The sequence below is a fragment of the Euprymna scolopes genome, chromosome 38 (genome assembly GCF_053919585.1).
Source record: "Euprymna scolopes isolate OS-2025 chromosome 38, ASM5391958v1, whole genome shotgun sequence".
In the NCBI taxonomy this organism is placed as follows: domain Eukaryota; kingdom Metazoa; phylum Mollusca; class Cephalopoda; order Sepiida; family Sepiolidae; genus Euprymna; species Euprymna scolopes.
In genome coordinates, this window is record NC_136519.1 from 20549688 (window position 1) to 20570425 (window position 20738).

Here is a 20738-nt window from a genome sequence, read left to right on the forward strand (position 1 = left end):
AAAAGAAAAAAAAAATCTGTTTCCAAGGTCGCTGGAAAAATGGTGGGATCATTCTACCGCTCCAGTAAATGTTTCACTGCTGATGCAATTCTCTACCTGTATAAGAGCCAAGTACATCCAAGGATAGAGTACTGTTACCACATCTGGGCAGGAGCTGCTAGAAAGACCTTATCCTGCCTTGACAGAGTTCAAAATAGACTCCATAGCCTAGTCGGGGGGGATGCCCTTTTTTCTTCCCTGCCACCTCTTTCCCACAGAAAAGACGTTGCGAGCCTGTCTCTGCTTTATCATTATTTTAATAGCAAATGCTCGTCTGAGCTCCAATCTATGGTCTCCCCTTGCCAAACTTTCGCGAAAAATACTCGTCTAGCTGAAACCACTATCAATAATTTCCCTCATTCCTTATCTCTGCCTAAACCTAAACATAGATTCCATGAACAAAGTTTCTTTCTTAGAACTGTATGCCTGTGGAACTCTGTTTTTTTTTTCCTGCTTTCCAGCTGACTACAATATGGTCTTCAAGTCCAATGTTAACAAGTTCTTGGTGAGCCATACCCTTAAGTAATCCAATTTACACAATTTCCACTACCAATGATTACTACAATATTATGCCATTAATTACTGTACACTCATTAACCCTTATCCTTGAATGGCCTCCGAGCCTTGATAAATGGTGAATCCTTCGTAAAAAAAAAAAAAAGAAGAAAAAAGTTCCCGTCAGGCAACTTAATAAATGTTTGTTTTCCACAGAAGAAAAAAAAACATCTATTAAGTCATCTGAAGAGGACTTCTGGTTTTAACCGACCATTTGTCCGAAACATTAGCATGTCCAGTGTCGCAACAATGTAAATTTGTTTATATTAATACAAATATATCTTACCCTTCTTTTATTGAGCACACTTAATAACCTCTTTAAATTCATTAGTTATTACTCTTGAATACCTTTAAATTCATTAGTTATTACTCTTAAATACCTTTAACTAGGTATATATATATATATATATATATATATATATATATATTTAAATAAGGGAGTAGAAATTTTCTGACGAGGACGCATCACAGAACGTCTGAAACACGTGTAAAAACGATTTCAATGACTTAAAAACATTATTACAATGATCCAAACATAATTCTCAATGAAAAACCAAGACACAGAATAATAAAATAATGTTAAAAAATACACATTGTTGGTGACTACTCCCTTATTTAAATATACATCTTTCTTTCGTTTGCATTTCTTAACCCATTTTATATAAATATATATATATATATATATATCTTGAGAAATTTATTTTTTTCAGTTTCCACTGTAGTTTTTGTAGATTGCATTTCTGTTATGGGGTTAAATGGTAATAAACGAAAGGAACACAGGATTTTTAGAAACGAACATGTATTCACATAAATTACCATTCCTCAACGGTAGGCGTTTGCACACGACCGGTTTCATCGTGTACCAATCTTAGACTGCCGGGCACCAGTCTCGATACTGGAAGTGGCATCACTAGAGGAAGTGACGTCATGAGATAGTCCATTAATCCCATGGAGGGGCATCTTCAACAATTTCATGCTTGCTTTTTATCATTAAATACATACACCAAACCTTTCTTTCACTCACTCCATTTTTGCATCTTTTATAAATTTCTTGGCTTCCTAATTCCGCCACCATATCATCCTGTTTCGAAAGCCTTTTCATCCACTCAGTAATCTAGTCTGTTACCGCTAACAATGTATCTTTCAATTTCTTCCACTTTTCTACCACAATTCCTGAAGTGGAGCTAATTACCAAACTATCAATTATTTGTTCTTTAAAATCACATTTTCACAATCGATCTTCAATCGATCTCCTGGTGCTACCAGATCAGGCTGCCCTGTGGCTTCCTGAGACGAAATGCACCTACATTGACGTTTTTTTTGTTTTCTGATCTTTTTTGTAAAACTTAATTATGTTCTGCAAAACCAAAAACAAAAACAACAGCCTATTCCCCCCCCCCCCCTTTTTATTTTATTTTTTCCTACCTTACTCCCGGTCCTGGATATGACCTTAAACTACATCCGATGGTGAGGTCCAGCTTACGGGCTTGGGGAGTGTGGAGCCACCTCTTAATTGCCATTGCTCCCAGGTCCACCCTGACCCGGAGTGGTAGTACCTGTTAGGGTCCCAACTATGGGTTAAATAGAAACAGATTTTAAAAAGGAAAAGAAACAACAAAAAAAGAAAGAAAAAGAAAACAAATATATTCTATTAAATTATCTATTTATTTATTTATTTTTTTGCCCTGTCGGTAGGGCATGAGAACAAACCGACTGTCCCCCTGCAGAGGGTAAAAATCCCTCAATGGGGCAACCAGTTAGCCGTGGGTTGCTACCTGTAAAGTCTTAGGACGTGATCCTGGTGATTGAGCGAACCTAAACCAGGATACATAGAAGTTTAGGCACCGCAACACATTACTTTGGCCCTTACTTCGATTAGACGGGCGGTCGGAGAGGCCCGATCCGACCAATCGGCCAGTCACGCCAAGCCCCACCATATATTGCCCATTCCAAAAACCCACTACTAATACAACACATCCCCCCTCTCCCACAAATAACCCTACTCCCTAATATATGATGGAAAGCGGTGGCTGAGGGTCAATCGATTAGGTGTGAATATCGATGACGAGGCTGTAAACCCCTCAGGATTGCTACAGATCCCATAGCAATATCAAGAGAGAACAGATAATCATTATGATACCACCAAAGTCGGTTATATCATCATTGTATCCCTGTAGAGGCTGGGCGAATGGGTTTCCCCCCAGGCTCTTCCCAAATAGGACTCCGAGGTGGGTGGGGAACAAAGATGACGAAAAAAGAAAACAAAATATATGGCTTATTCCTCCCAAAAACCACCCAACCACCCAAAGAGAACCCACTCTGATGTCTCTGACATCAGTAGCTCTGACGAAGAGACGATAAAACCAAGGAACTCAACATTCGTAGTAATAGAATCAATGGAGGAAACTCCTTTGAGCAAACTATCACCTTTTAAAATTGAAAAAAATCTTAAAACTCTAAAACCAAAGTCTATTAAAAAACAATTTAATGGCAGCCTACTAATAGAAACCCATAACGAAGAACAAACTAAAGAAATATTGAAACTAAAATTATTTGAAAACATCAAAGTCAAATGCTACAGACATCCAACCCTAAATACCTGCAAAGGAGTAGTGAAAAGCCACGAACTTGCACTTTGTCCCTTGGAGGAAATCCGGACAAACTTACAGAAACAGAATGTGTTAGATGTTCGCAGAGTTCAAATTAAAAAAAACGGTGAGAAAATCGATACCAATACATATATACTAACTTTCGATTCCCTCACCATACCCAAAGAAGTGAAAGTCGGATATATGAAAATAAATGTAGAAATTTATATTCCAAACCCCCTCCAATGCTTCAAGTGCCAGAAGTTTGGACACCATCAAGATCGGTGCACACGATTACCAGTGTGTGGAAGATGTGGAGAAAGTGGCCCACACATTGACTGCAGAAAAGATTTCAAGTGTGCCAACTGCCTGGGAAACCATGGCGCTGGCTCTAGATATTGCGAAATATGGAAAAGAGAAAAAGAAGTGACCAAACTAAAACATATAAAGAATATATCCTACCCAGAGGCCAGGAAAATCATCGAAACTAAAACATATGCAGATGCAACAAAAAAAACTAATCCAATCAACAATCAAAATGGTCATATACATGTAACGGATACAACTGACAAGAAAATTGATGTCCTAAGCAAACTAATAAAGGAAATGAGAGAACTATTAGAAGAAATGAGGAAAATGAATAATGCAATGTCTGCAACCGATCCAAGGATAATATTAAGTAAAGACACTACTGAACCACAAAAAGAAACAAAACCACAAACCATTTCTACAAAAACAACCGAACAACCATCAAACACATCACAAGCCAGAAAAGAATCAAAAATCCCCCCAGACAAAAAAAAAAAAACAAACAAAAACAGGAAAAGAAAGATCCCGATCTATATCTCGAACAGGGACTCCGACAGAAAATAGATTTGAGGAATTGGAGACGATGGAAGTTGAACACAATTCCAAATGATGAACAAAATATTACAATGGAATATCAGAGGGATAAAAGCAAACCAAAATGAACTCACATTATTAATAACAAATATGAGCCCAGCACTTGTCTGTCTACAGGAGACCTTTCTGAAAGAAAATAATACCATCAACATAAAACACTACACATCTTACAACTACATAAATAAAGATACGGACAGAGCTTCTGGAGGCACATCAATACTTGTGAAGAATGAAATCCCTCAAAGACAAATAAATATAAACACAAACTTGCAAGCAATTGCAGTTTCAGTGACTCTACATAGAACTATAACACTTTGCTCAATATACATCCCTCCAAAAGATACAATCAACGAAACTGAGATAACTCAATTAATAAAACAACTCCCTAAACCCTTTTTTCTACTAGGAGATCTCAACAGTCACAATGTAATATGGGGAAATAAAGAAACAAATAAAAAAGGAAAAGAAATAGAAAACATAATAAATAAAAATAATCTATGCCTCTTTAATAATCAAAACTACACCTATATGTACCCAGCAACAGGTACTTTCACCGCCATTGACCTTACCTTATGTGATCCTTCCATATATATGGACTATGACTGGAAAGTACACAATGACACCTGTGGGAGTGATCATTTCCCAATCATCCTGGAAAGTCTAAGTACTAGCACTGAACAAAAAACACCCAAATGGAACCTACATAAAGCGGATTGGGAAGACTTCCAGGAACAGTGCAAAAACCAATTAATTATCGAAAAGAATGATGAAGATGACCATTTGAACTACTTCATTAAAACACTGACAAACATAGCAAATAATACCATACCGAAAACAACCAAAACCAACAATCACAACAAACCTTGGTTCACAAAAGAATGCAGAAAAGCCATCAGAGCTCGACGAGCTGCCTTGAGAAAATTCGAAAAGTATCCAACAAGCGAAAATCTGGATTTCTTCAAAAACAACAGAGCAAAAGCCAGACGAATCATAAAGGAATCCAAAAGAACAACCTGGAGAAATTATATATCCAAAATTAATGTGAATACCAAGGCGAAAACAGTTTGGAACATGATGAGGAAAATAGAAGGAAAGTGTAGTAGTACACCAATATCCCACATCTCTAAAGGCAACAAAATATACACCGATCAAAAAGACATTTCCAATAACCTGGCAGATAATTTATCAAAAATTTCATCATGTGACAGACAAACAGAGAAATTCAAAAAGATTAGAGAAAAGGAAGAGAAAAAGAAAATTCTATTTAAATCACAAAATACTGAAAAATACAACCAACCTCTTATCTTGCCTGAATTAAAAGAATCGCTAACCAAATCCCATGACACAGCTACAGGGCCCGATGAAATTCCATATGAAATCCTCAAAAAACTTCCAGAAGCCTCAATGAAATACCTACTTGAAATTTTCAATATTATATGGTCCAGTGGAAATGTACCCGAGACCTGGAAAGAGGCCACAATAATACCAATCCCCAAATCTGAAAACTCAAACATCCAATTCCAATCAAGTAACGTCTCAGATCCATTGAATTTCAGGCCAATAGCTCTAACAAGCTGCATTTGTAAGACCATGGAAAGGATTATAAACAAAAGACTAATCTGGTTCCTGGAAACAGAGAATCTTATTACAGAATTTCAAACAGGATTCAGGAAAAACCGAAGTTCAATAGACCACATAGTCAGACTTGAAACCTTCATCAGAGAAGCCTTTGTAAGGAAAGAACATTTAACAGCAGTGTTTTTTGACATGGAAAAAGCCTACGATACTGTGTGGAAGTATGGTGTTACAAGGGATCTGAAGGCGCTTGGACTAAAAGGCAGAATGCCAATTTTTATTGAAATTTTTTTAAAAAATAGACGGTTCAGAATAAAGGTTGGCACAGCTCTCTCGGACTTGAAAGAACAAGAGAATGGAGTACCTCAAGGGAGTATACTGTCAGTGACCCTGTTCAGTATCCGAATTAACAACATTGTAAAAAACCTTAACCCTGGGGTAGATTGCTCCCTATATGTGGATGACTTCCTAATATGCTGTAGATCTAGATATATATCTATAATAGAAAGGAAGCTTCAATTGTGCTTAAACAAAGTAATGAGATGGACGGAAGAGAATGGATTTAGATTCTCCAAAAGAAAAACGAAATGCATGCATTTCTGCAAACTAAAGAACATGCATAATGATCCTGTCCTAACCATGGAAGGAACGTCCATACCCGTTACTGACCAGTACAAATTCTTAGGGATTTTATTTGACAAAAAGTTAACATTCATCCCACACATAAACTATCTGAAAAAAAAATGTAACAAAGCTGTAAATCTTTTGAGAGTGGTAGCACATACCGATTGGGGTGCAGACAGGGAAACACTCCTTAAACTTTACAGAGCACTAGTCCGCTCAAAGCTAGACTACGGTTGTTTCATATATGGATCAACCCGAACATCATATATAAAAAGCCTAGACCCTATTCACCATACTGGCCTAAGATTGGCCCTAGGAGCATACAGAACTTCCCCCGTGAACAGTCTATACACGGAAGCACACGAACCCCCACTAGATCTAAGGCGAGAAAAGTTAGCCCTTCAATATTTACTGAAACTGAAGTCTTGCCCAAACAACCCTGCATACCAATGTACCTTCTATCCTAAATATGAAGAACTCTTTAACATGAGAAGAAAAACTATCAAAACGTTCGGGCTCCGAATGAAGGAAAGCATTGAAGAATCGAAAATTCCAATCTCCAGCATTCACAACTTCATACTGCCTAAAACACCCCCATGGACCATGAAACAAGTTGAAATAAAACTCAACCTAAACAAAAAGTCCAAATCTACCACAAACCCTATTGAATACCACGACGAACTTCAACATTTAAAATTACAATATTCAGACTACACCTTTATCTACACAGACGGGTCTAAAAGCAACAATCACACTGGATGTGCAGCAACGTACCATAAAACCACAATGAAGAGAAATCTTCAAAATGAAGCATCTATATTCACTGCAGAGACTATAGCTATCGATCTAGCACTCAACATAATTTCAGAGGAAACCACCAAAAACTTCATCATTCTCACAGATTCTCTATCAGTCCTATTATCTATACAAAATCAAAAACAAGAAAATCCACTAACAACAAAATTAATAGAAAAAATCAATATCCTTTCAACTACTAAAAACATTATTCTTGTCTGGATCCCCAGCCATGTGGGGATCAAAGGCAATGACAGGGCAGATACAGCTGCAAAAAGATCTTCTCACCTTCCAACTGACAATTTTAAGATTCCACATACTGATCTTAGACCCCAGATAAAAGCATACATACAGGAAAAATGGCAACTGCGGTGGAGTCAGCAAGAGGGCAACAAATTATACTCAATCAAACCTGAACTTAAAGAACGATGTCCGGACACGCCGAGAAGATGTGATACTGACTCGGCTGCGCATAGGGCACACCAACTTTACTCATTCTTATATACTAAATGGAGAATCGGCGCCAGAGTGCATCCCATGCCAGGAGACACTCACAGTAAAACATATCCTAGTTGGGTGTGATGACCTTGCCCCAACTAGAAAATTATATTATACAGAAAGCAATATGGAAGACCTTTTTGAAAAGGTCAACTCAGCAAATATTCTAGCATACCTAAGGAAAGTAAATTTATATAAGAAAATTTAAGGAAATTTAAAGTCATCCAAATATACACATCCATGTATAAATACAACATTTAATTTCTTAGTTCAATTTTATAAAAAAAGGGAGGAAAGGCTGAAAAAGTCATTCCCCCCTCCCAATAAAAAAAGTTAAAAAAAAAAAAAAAAAAAAGGACTCCGGCATTAAATGACCACATAGGTTGATATGCCGTAAAACCAATCAATCAATCAATCAATCAATCAATCGATCTCCTGCTTTTATCCTGAAGATAAACTTTCAATATAACTCCTCATCATTATATCGCATCTTCTGCTTGGTGTGGATTGCGAACCCACATGACTTATTTTTCACCATTCCTTCTGATCCAGGGCAAGTTGGTTGATGGACGCCCAACTGTTTAAAGATGTCCAATCAAAAACATTTTCTCTCCACCTTCTCCTTGGCTTTCCTCTGCCTCTTTTACATTCTAACATACCCTCAAAACATAACTTTGACAGACCAGTGGTTGATCATTTGACATGGCAAAAAAGTTTAAGGGTTTTACTTTGGATTTTATCAAATAGGGTGTAGGGAAGTAGTTTGACGGAGAGTGGATTTTTTTTTTTTTCGATCATAATGAAACGTATTATGTGATTTTTAAACACTTTAATGCAATTGGCTAATTGTTTAGTCCATGTGATGCAATCAAGGCCATATAAGATACTGGAAGGACATAAATTAAATAAACTTTTACTTTTACAATTATCGGCACCCTTTTTGATTTTAGAGTGGTGCTGTGTTTTTGGAAAGCTGTCCAACCCAGTCTGATACTCGTTTTCGATGTCATCTCGTGATCATTGGAGAAAATCAGTTTATGCCCTAAATAAACGAATTGAGGGATTTACTGTTCGAAAGTATTAAATTAGATAAACTTTCTTCAATTTTATACCGCATGAGCTTTCGTCAATCGAAAGTCATAACCAACTGATTATAGCGTGTCACAATTTCTTCACTAGGTATTACTTTCACATCATGCAAGTGTTTTTTCTGTCCTTTTTACTGTGAGGGATAGCACTACTAAAGAATTGATGAACATTATGTTTGGACTTGTTGAAATTGCTAGTTTCACAAGAAATTTCTCAGATGCAGATGTTGAAAAAGAAAAAAGAAAAAAAAACATTGACTTGAGTAAAGTCGATCCCAAGAAAGATATTGACTCTTTACGGAGTATAGTCTTAAAAATAAGGAGGGTAAGGTGAAATATCTATTTTAAGAAAACTGGACTTTATAGTTTTATCAGATATGTAAAATCAGGTAATTCTAACTGTTATGGAATAGGCTGATATACCCGAATCAGGAATAGTGGACTTGTCCAACAACTATGTATACAATTATATCTAACATGTTATTGGCTAGTGATTCATGCCATTCATTTTGTATTGATTTGCACTTGCAGTCACTTACCAATCATGGTTCCACCCTTGATAATCAGTCTGGCAGAAACTGGGTCATTTCCGTGTCATTTTATCTAGAGGGTTGAGTCCATTCTGGGTAATCCTAGGAAGTTCACCTCCCCAGGCCTTGCCTCCCATCTTTTGAGTTTATTGCTTACTGCCTGAGGCACCCTGTCCAGGGAATGCTGATGATGCTGCCCAGACAATTTTTTAATAGGTCAGAGTGCTCATCTTTTTAGTAGCACTAACTGGACTTTCCTCACCTTCCTGACCTTGTGTCACATTTTTCTGTGGTGGGAAGGAAGTAAATTCATGGCAGTTATGGTCCCAGAATCATGATGTGTACTTCTTTAATATACTTTTGCTAATACACTTTTTGTTAACAATACCATTATGTTTGTCTTGATTATTTTTGACCAGCAAGGCTAGAATACTCACCAACATATAATCTACTTGAACATTTGCTGTTTCTGATTTTGGTGTAAAAAATAGTGTGTTTGTAGCCTGGAAATGTGACTAAGAAAATCTCGGATAGAGATATAGTTTAGAACAAGAGAAACATGCATGGTCCCCCGTGTGTGTACAGTGAATGAGGCTTAAAAAAATGGCTTAGTTCAGCATTGCCCCCCCCCCATTTAGCCCCAAAAGACCCCCAGAGAATGTCAAATCTTGGTGAAAATAAACAAACGGTGCAGTTTTCGGCCTTAACATTTGAATTCTTCACCATGCAAAATAAAGAAATGACTAAGTCCATCATTTGTCCCTCCCTCATTTAGCCCCAAAAGTCCCCAAGTCCCTTAACATATTTAAATTTGAGTTCAGCATCATGCAAAACTGCTAAATAGATGTACACAGAAAATTTTGGACAAATATGGCAAAATAGTCCCAAATGTGGAGTGTTTTTATTAACCCTAAAAGAGCCCCTGGGGCACACCCAAGAGTTATCACGAAGTATAGACAAACAAAATTGTATAGAAATCGGTTAGCTACAACTTTTCAGGTACTAGAGCAGAGAGTGATCCGGATGTAAATAATAACGTTATTATTTAAAAAGCCATTCTTGACATGGGGAGGGGAGGGTGTTTTTTTATATCTATTCTATACTTTAACCTTACAATAGAATAAAAAAACATAAAACTTTAATTAAACTTGGAAATACGATTTAAAAAATAGCACGGATCACTCTCTGCACTAGCACCACTTTTCAGAAAATTTTATAAAAATCCAAAGCATCACTTGTTTTTAATAAGCACGTGTCAATTTTAGCCATTTTAACCTGAAAAGCACCCCTAAGGGGGCAATCAGTTTTTTCCCAGAAAATCCGTTCTGTCAATTTTTTACTCATATCATGCTTAATGTTTGTGCAAAATTTCCAAAAATTCCAAGGCATAGTTATTGAGAAAAGTGCAGACAGACAAACGGACAAGCGTGAATTTACAGATCCACCCTCCTTTTGTCGGGGGACCAAAAAGTATTTGTATTTACAACAAGAATACACAAAGAACAAAAGTTGTCATACTTGATGCCAATATGGCGTACTACAAGTGACTCTGTAAAGTGGTACCTCTCAGTATATTTATATGGTTAGGAAAGTTCATATATTGTGTATGGGTGAGTCCCCATAACAAGATGGGTTTACTTTTTAAAAAAAAACTTTTTGTTCAACCAATATGTCTGAGATAAAATTTTTAGAATATACGAGGTGCCTTCAATAAGTTTCCAGACTTTTTTGTATGTGCACTTTCATTGATAGTACACATATTAAACTCTAGTCTCCTTCAAAGTAATCTCCTCTGGCTGCAATGCACTTGTCTCACAACGTCAACCTCTAAGGGTTTCCTTGAGGTTAAAGAATAACCAAAAGTCACAGAGAGCAAGGTCTGGACTATAGGAAGGGTGAGGAACTGTGTTGATGCCCATTTTGGTCAAATAACCTATGACAAGGATCAAGTTGTGGATTGGTGCATTCGGACAAACTTTGCACAAATCTTCCGCATTTTCAGTTTGTCACAAATAATTGTGCGTACAGTTCCCACACTGACATCAAACTGTGCACTTATTGTCTCTATAATCACATGATGGTTCTTATCCATGAAATTCTTTATTTGGCCAATCAACTCTGGTGTTCTGACTTCCTTACCCCCCCCCCACACACACACACCTCAACATCCCTCACAGACTCTCTGCTTTCCTTGAATCTCTTATGTCACTCAAAAACTGATGCTCGATTCATGTAAGATGGTCCAAAAGCAGTTTGAAGCATTCCATATGTTTTTGTGGCATTTTTTTAGAATTTTATTACATATCATTCTTCTAAAGTATCCTCACATCTAGGTTGCAACTGAGAAGTAGAACAGTGGAACAATGTTCCACAAGCAGGCAATTCTAGGAAAGAAGCTTTGTTCATGGAAGCTGCGTTCAGATTTAGGCACAGATAGAGAGTGGGGGAAATCATTTATAGTGGTTGTAGCTAGTCGAGTGTTTTTTGTGAAAGTTTGACATAGATTGGAGTTCAGTTGATAAATGTTCAGCAAACATTAAATGAAGTTCTACACAAGGATGCACATACGTTTTGCAACCAAAATGTACTTGTGCACTAGTGAGCAATGAAAAAGCACAATCAATTAAGAAAAGTTGTTTTACATATGTGTGTATGGTGTGCTCTTCAGTCTTGATCGTTGATTTTTCAATGTGGCCGTTCCTTGCATTGTCGCATCATCTAGTGGCTGTTTAACCCCTGTATCAAAACACAAGGAGACTTGTTAGTGGTTTTAAAGGTTTTATTGCAGAGAGAGATTCATTCACAAAGAGACAGAGACCAAAAATTTATTCCTTTAAAAAGATTGGTTAAAATTAGTTCCTTCTGACTTAATTTTCTTACTTAGCTTAAAAAATGATCGACGAATGGACAGGTCTCAAGGAAATTTCTCTTAGATTTCTAAACCGTCCGTACGTCTGCGTAAGCTACCTTCTCTATGCAAACTGCTCTGAAACTCTGAGTTGAACACCTGCAATTTTTCTCTTACAATTCAACACCTGCTTCTAGTGTTATTCTTTTTATTTTTTTTTATTTTTGGAATCCTTTGAGATTAGGCTTCATAATTTGTGCATCGATTTTTTTTTTTTTTTTTTTTTTTTTTTTGCGAACTGTTAATCTCATCTTCATAGTTTTGTTGTTGTTACACCAGGTTTCGGCTAACTCATCCTCTGGCCTTCTTCAGGGCCCTGGTGCAGTGGGTAGAGGCATTGAGTCTCTGGTCCTGGATATGGCCTTAAACTATATCCAATAGTGAGGCCCCAGCTTGCGGGCTTTGGGGAGTGTGGAACCACCCTTTAATTGCCATTGCTCCCAGGTCCACTCTGACCCGGAGTATTAGTACCTGTTAGAGTTCCAACTATGGGTTAAATAGAAACCGACTTGCAAAAAAAATATATTCTATTAAAAAGATTTTATTCAAAATCACCGGATTCGGCATTAAATAACCTAGAAAGGGTTGATATGCCGTAAAACAAAAACAACCAACCAACATTGAGTCTCTGTGGTTCCAGGTGAGCATAGTCTGAAGATAGTGGTTTCAATCCTATCCAAAGCAGGCCTGAGGAATAGTTGGCCAAAACGTGGTGAGACAACAAATATGGAAGGCAGTAATTACTGGGAATACAGTTGCAAGACTCAGCATTTCTATCCTATTGCAGGTTAATTACCTGAAGAAGGCCAGAGGATGAGTTGGCCAAAATGTGGTGAAACAACAACTATGATAACAGTCCGCAAAACGAATGAATGCACTGCTTCTAGTAGCTTTGTGTAGAGAGCTAACCTCTGAAACTTTGCATCAATCACGCTGGTTGCACTAGATCCATCTCTGTCCGCCACCAAGTTGCCTTGACATGTACTTTATGACACAATCTCGAAACTCATACTAGTTGACATAATGTCTACCTATTGGCGTAAGGTCCCTGATGATATTTTTTTTAATGCTTTAACTAGAGAAAACTTTGGATATTTTTTTGCAGAAAATGAAGCCAATTTAGCACATGAAGAAGAGGAATTGATTTTCGAAACGCCACTTCCAGACGAGATTGCGAAACTAGAGGTAAAAAATAAATCCTTGATCACTAAAGTCAAAAAAACGGAAGTACAGCGTGTGGTAAGTGACTTGCAATTAACAATGCTTTTATCTTGTTCGATTATCTTTCTTTCTTATTGTACTAATGGCTCATCACTTATCAAGGCCAAAAAACACTCAAGGATAAAGGTTTATGATAGTGTTGGGACGATTAATCAGGAATTGGAAAAACTGGGACTTTTGGGGAGTATCAGAATCAGAAAAATTGATGCCTATTTTCCAATGCTAAAAACGATTCCTTTAATTATCTTTTTATTTGATTTTGTTTAAAACAAAATCTTCTGTTGCTGGTTGTAACAATGAAAAAAAATATATTTATTTTCAACTACCAGTAAAACTAAAATCTGCAAACCACCTCCCCCACAAGTGTGTTTTTACGATTGAAAAAATATATGCACATTTATCATGTGTTTTTACGTTAATTATGGAAAAATAATAACTTTATAGTTAAATATTTATAGATATATAAAGAATCGGAATCGGTAATTGTATCGAAATCAGGGAAAATATTGGAATCGTCCCATCACTAGTTTATAGTAAGAGGTATCTAGACAGAGTTATGCCCCTTTCCCATGTCTTTTCTTAAAAAATAAAACGCCTTTATTTAATAATTTTCTCTGACAAAAAATTTATAAATGTTATTGGGAGTACAATACTCTCCCACCCAACTCCTTAATTTATTCTTCATAAAAATAAGTATATAATATTACCATATCAGGCTGTCTGCAGGTATTAGCTTCGTGGCGTAAATACACTAAACATTTATGTTATTGTTTTTCCCTTTGCTTTTATAAAACTCATTCATGTTTTACAAAATCAAATAACAAAAACAGCAATTTTTCTCAACAAAATAACCAAACCAAACACAATAAATAAATATTTGATAATATCAACAAATTGTAGCATAAAAAAAAACTTTTACAAAAATAACCCGACCTGAAAAGGGTTGATATGCCATAAAACGAAGCAATCTAACCAAAGACCATGAATAAATAAAATATAAAGAACTTGAAGCATAAGTTCTTTTTCCCAAAATTACTGGATTCAGCATTAAATAACCCGAAAAGGCTTGATATATCGTAAAACAAAGCAACTAAAATAACAAATAAAGATAATGAAAAAGACAACAGTAACATTATAGTAGATAGTAATTGATGCGAAAATTGTGCACTCCTCACCAAATACAATAGTATACACCAAACAGACACGTCTACTATGACTATGCAATTCCTAAAGTTACATACTTTGAAAATGGAGCTGTTAAACCTGACATAGTGATATTGTACGAAAAAGACTAAGAAGCAACCTTAGAAGTAAGTGTTCCCAATGATGCTGAGTTAAACAGAACCGAGAGAGGAAAAAAAAAAAATTCCTTAATGTTGTCCTCTCTCAACCTACCTGTAGTTCCGCTATATTTCTTGTGTATCCAATGCTTGCAAGTATCACAAAAAATTAAGCTGCATCCCTTACCATATGATAATTTTCATATTTTCAGAGAATTTCTAACACTACAACCACCGATTAACACTTTTGCTTTAGTGAATAAGTAATTTTAGAAATTCCAAACACACTCTCCCTTAAACCATTCACTTTACCCAAACCGGATATTACACAACACCTATAAATCTACCATTAACATTTCAAATACACACTTTCAGCGTAATATGCAAAAGTAAATCATTTGTATACATTTAAAAAAGCTACAATAATTCCCAACAATACTTAATATTCATTTAAAAAAGCTACAATAATTCCCAACAATACTTAATATTCATTTAAAAAAGCTACAATAATTCCCAACAATACTTAATATTCATTTAAAAAAGCTACAATAATTCCCAACAATACTTAATATTCATTTAAAAAAGCTACAATAATTCCCAACAATACTTAATATTCATTTAAAAAAGCTAAAATAATTCCCAACAATACTTAATATTCATTTAAAAAAGCTACAATAATTCCCAACAATACTTAATATTCATTTAAAAAAGCTACAATAATTCCCAACAATACTTAATATTCATTTAACAAAGCTACAATAATTCCCAACAATACTTAATATTCATTTAAAAAAGCTACAATAATTCCCAACAATACTTAATATTCATTTAAAAAAGCTACAATAATTCCCAACAATACTTAACATTCATTTAAAAAAGCTACAATAATTCCCAACAATACTTAATATTCATTTAAAAAAGCTACAATAATTCCCAACAATACTTAATATTCATTTAAAAAAGCTACAATAATTCCCAACAATACTTAATATTCATTTAAAAAAGCTACAATAATTCCCAACAATACTTAACATTCATTTAAAAAAGCTACAATAATTCCCAACAATACTTAACATTCATTTAAAAAAGCTGCAATAATTCCCAACAATACTTAATATTCATTTAAAAAAGCTACAATAATTCCCAACAATACTTAAGATTCATTTAAAAAAGCTACAATAATTCCCAACAATACTTAATATTCATTTAAAAAAGCTACAATAATTCCCAACAATACTTGATATTCATTTAAAAAAGCTACAATAATTCCCAACAATACTTGATATTCATTTAAAAAGCTACAATAATTCCCAACAATACTTAATATTCATTTAAAAAAGCTACAATAATTCCCAACAATACTTAATATTCATTTAAAAAAGCTACAATAATTCCCAACAATACTTAATATTCATTTAAAAAAGCTACAATAATTCCCAACAATACTTAATATTCATTTAAAAAAGCTACAATAATTCCCAACAATACTTAATATTCATTTAACAAAGCTACAATAATTCCCAACAATATTTAACATTCATTTAAAAAAGCTACAATAATTCCCAATACTTAATATTCATTTAACAAAGCTACAATAATTCCCAACAATATTTAACATTCATTTAAAAAAGCTACAATAATTCCCAATACTTAATATTCATTTAACAAAGCTACAATAATTCCCAACAATATTTAACATTCATTTAAAAAAGCTACAATAATTCCCAACAATACTTAATATTCATTTAAAAAAGCTACAATAATTCCCAACAATACTTAATATTCATTTAACAAAGCTACAATAATTCCCAACAATACTTAATATTCATTTAAAAAAGCTACAATAATTCCCAACAATACTTAATATTCATTTAAAAAAGCTACAATAATTCCCAACAATACTTAATATTCATTTAAAAAAGCTACAATAATTCCCAACAATACTTAATATTCATTTAAAAAAGCTACAATAATTCCCAACAATACTTGATATTCATTTAAAAAAGCTACAATAATTCCCAACAATACTTGATATTCATTTAAAAAGCTACAATAATTCCCAACAATACTTAATATTCATTTAAAAAAGCTACAATAATTCCCAACAATACTTAATATTCATTTAAAAAAGCTACAATAATTCCCAACAATACTTAATATTCATTTAAAAAAGCTACAATAATTCCCAACAATACTTAATATTCATTTAAAAAAGCTACAATAATTCCCAACAATACTTAATATTCATTTAACAAAGCTACAATAATTCCCAACAATATTTAACATTCATTTAAAAAAGCTACAATAATTCCCAATACTTAATATTCATTTAACAAAGCTACAATAATTCCCAACAATATTTAACATTCATTTAAAAAAGCTACAATAATTCCCAATACTTAATATTCATTTAACAAAGCTACAATAATTCCCAACAATATTTAACATTCATTTAAAAAAGCTACAATAATTCCCAATACTTAATATTCATTTAACAAAGCTACAATAATTCCCAACAATATTTAACATTCATTTAAAAAAGCTACAATAATTCCCAATACTTAATATTCATTTAACAAAGCTACAATAATTCCCAACAATATTTAACATTCATTTAAAAAAGCTACAATAATTCCCAATACTTAATATTCATTTAACAAAGCTACAATAATTCCCAACAATATTTAACATTCATTTAAAAAAGCTACAATAATTCCCAATACTTAATATTCATTTAACAAAGCTACAATAATTCCCAACAATATTTAACATTCATTTAAAAAAGCTACAATAATTCCCAATACTTAATATTCATTTAACAAAGCTACAATAATTCCCAACAATATTTAACATTCATTTAAAAAAGCTACAATAATTCCCAATACTTAATATTCATTTAACAAAGCTACAATAATTCCCAACAATATTTAACATTCATTTAAAAAAGCTACAATAATTCCCAATACTTAATATTCATTTAACAAAGCTACAATAATTCCCAACAATATTTAACATTCATTTAAAAAAGCTACAATAATTCCCAGTACTTAATATTCATTTAAAAAAGCTACAATAATTCCCAACAATACTTAACATTCATTTAAAAAAGCTACAATAATTCCCAACAATACTTAATATTCATTTAAAAAAGCTACAATAATTCCCAACAATACTTAATATTCATTTAAAAAAGCTACAATAATTCCCAACAATACTTAATATTCATTTAAAAAAGCTACAATAATTCCCAACAATACTTAACATTCATTTAAAAAAGCTACAATAATTCCCAACAATACTTAACATTCATTTAAAAAAGCTACAATAATTCCCAACAATACTTAATATTCATTTAAAAAAGCTACAATAATTCCCAACAATACTTAATATTCATTTAAAAAAGCTACAATAATTCCCAACAATACTTAATATTCATTTAAAAAAGCTACAATAATTCCCAACAATACTTAATATTCATTTAAAAAAGCTACAATAATTCCCAACTGTTAATGTAGACATTGGTTACCTCCCTTGCTTCAGTTACATGGTTACCTCCCTTGCTTGTGGTGATATAAATAGGAGTCGGCCATCTTGGTTTAGTCAGTTCGTTCGTACAGTTTAGACAGACTACAAGTGTCTCAACAAATGGTAGCAGAGATATCCCTCTGTGTGCGACAAAACGAAAAATAAAAAAAAAAAAATAAAAATTTTTTTTTTTTTGTACAGCTTGTCTGTAGCACTAGACAGATCGGATATCGGATATGGCAACTTCGAACAAACAACCTCCATTGTTGGAGGGGGAGGATATTTACGAGAACTGAAAACAAAACGTTGAAATGTGGTCGTTGTCCACGGATCTTTCTGAGGAAAAAAAAGGGCCAGCAGTGTTTTTGACGCTACCACCGAATATTAGAGAATGTGTCCGTGAATTGCCAACAAGTGACATCGGCGGACGAGATGGCTTGAAGATCTTAATAAAGAAACTGGATGACATATATTTAAAGGATGAACACACGCGCGCTTACATGACTTTTAAGGAATTTTACACTTATAAAAGATCGTCAGGTACCAGTATAAATGACTTTCTTGTTCGTTATGAATTTTTGTACCAAAGATTAAAAAAATTCTACATTATTCTACCGGAAGGAGTGCAAGCTTTTCTTGTTTTGAACGCGGTTAACATATCGGAAGAGAACGAAAAATTAGCGCGGACAACGTGTTCTGTTTTGACGTATCAAAACATGAAGGAATCGATAAAGAAAGTATTTGGTGACATTTATCGTGATGAAAATGTACCGGCAGTGAAATCAGAGCCCGAAATCGTCAACTATAATTATTCTAAACCGGGTAACAACAAAAGGCGTTTTCGTCGAGGACAATCTAATCCATGTGACCGAAGTGGAAACGTGTTGTTGTGTTACAAATGTCAGTCTCCGAACCATCTAATTAGAGATTGTCCTAGAAATACGCCCAGGTTTACGGAAGCGACAGAACAAATACACATTACGTTGTTCATTCAAGAAAATATTTATTTGAACAGTACAAATGAAAAAATCTCAAATCTTGTAAAGGAAACATTTGGAATGGCAGTCTTGGATTCTGCTTGTACTCGCACACTGGCTGGCGAAGTGTGGCTTGATGTTTATTTAGATACTTTAAATGAAAGTGACCTGCAACTAGTGAAGTATACGAACTCAGACCGGAGTTTTTGTTTTGGTGATGGAGTGCCTGTCACAGCAATTAAAGTTGCTAAATTTCCGGTTACACTCGGAGGTATAAGAGTTTATATCGAAGCAGATATTGTGAAAAACGACTTGCCTCTTCTATTAAGTCACAAATCAATGAAGACAGCAGGAATAGTGCTAGATTTCCGGAAAGATATGTGCTGGATTTTTGATAAATGTATTGAACTAAAGACCACAACTTCAGGGCACTATTGTCTCCCCTTAACAAATAAGTTGTTGGATCATAGTGGTACTAAGAACATTGTATTACATGTTCAGAATTTTGGTCAGTGTTCTTTCACAGAAAAAAAAAAAAAAACAGAAAAACTTCATCGACAGTTTGCTCATGCCTCGAAGGAAAAACTTGTTTCCTTGGTTAAAAAAAAGTGGCAAATTCAATGACAAGGAATTTATAAAGGCGATTGAGGAGGTTTGTGAAAACTGTCAAATTTGCCTTAGATTTAAAAAAGCTCCACTGCGACCGGTTGTGGGATTGCCTCTTGGCAATAGATTTAATCACACAGTTTGCATGGATTTGAAAGAGTTCATCCACAATGAGGTGTGGATACTACATCTCATTGATGCCGCTACCAGGTATTCAGCGGCAACATTGATCAAAACAAAGAAGAAGGAGGAGATCATCAAAAACATCTTTATGATGTGGATTACCTATTTCGGATCTCCTGTTCGTTTTCTGAGTGATAATGGGGGTGAATTCAACAACGAACACTATAGACAGATGAATGAAAAACTCAACATAGAGACCTGTACTACTGCCGCAGAAAGTCCATTCAGCAACGGTACTGTAGAACGTCATAATTTGATAGTTGCTGAGGCAATGAAAAAAACAATTGACGATGAGAAGTGTGAACCTGAAATTGCCTTGGCATGGGCTATTTGTGCAAAAAATGCCCTCCTCAATTACTCTGGACACAGTCCAAATGAACTTGTATTCGGTTTCAATGTAAATACACCCTCAATTCTGACAGACCAGTTACCTGCTATGGAGTCCTCTACTACAAGTGACATGGTGAGAAAAAATTTAAATGCTCTCCATAGTGCAAGGAGAAACTTTTTGGAAGCTGAGTCCAGTGAGAGAATTAGGAGAGCTCTCAGGTCTAATGTCAGAACTTATGCTGATGAAGATTATGCTACCGGAGACCAAATCTATTATCGGAGGCAGGGTTTTAAAGGATGGCGTGGTCCAGCAAAAGTGTTAGGCAGAGAAGGCCAGTTTGTCTTAATCAGACATGGCGGAGCATTTTATAGGATGCATCCGTGCCAATTGATGAAAGTGAATAAAAACAACGAAAAAAGAACAAAAAAAGCTGAAATGCTGGGAAACACTACAGAAGGGAAGAATGAATACCTTTCAGTTGAGGAGGAGGAGTTGCAGAATCAAGTGGTAGA

General features: G+C 34.6%; 1 protein-coding gene across 2 annotated transcripts in view; it reads left to right on the plus strand.

The window, feature by feature from the left end:
• LOC145263086 (uncharacterized) overlaps window positions 1–20738 on the plus strand; it is a 69674-nt gene that overhangs the window by 26986 nt on the left and 21950 nt on the right. For both annotated transcript variants that reach the window (XM_080119964.1, XM_080119965.1), the window contains exon 4: window positions 13209–13342. In XM_080119964.1, the coding sequence (XP_079976090.1) occupies window positions 13209–13342 (134 nt within the window). The remainder of the gene's footprint in view (window positions 1–13208; window positions 13343–20738) is intronic.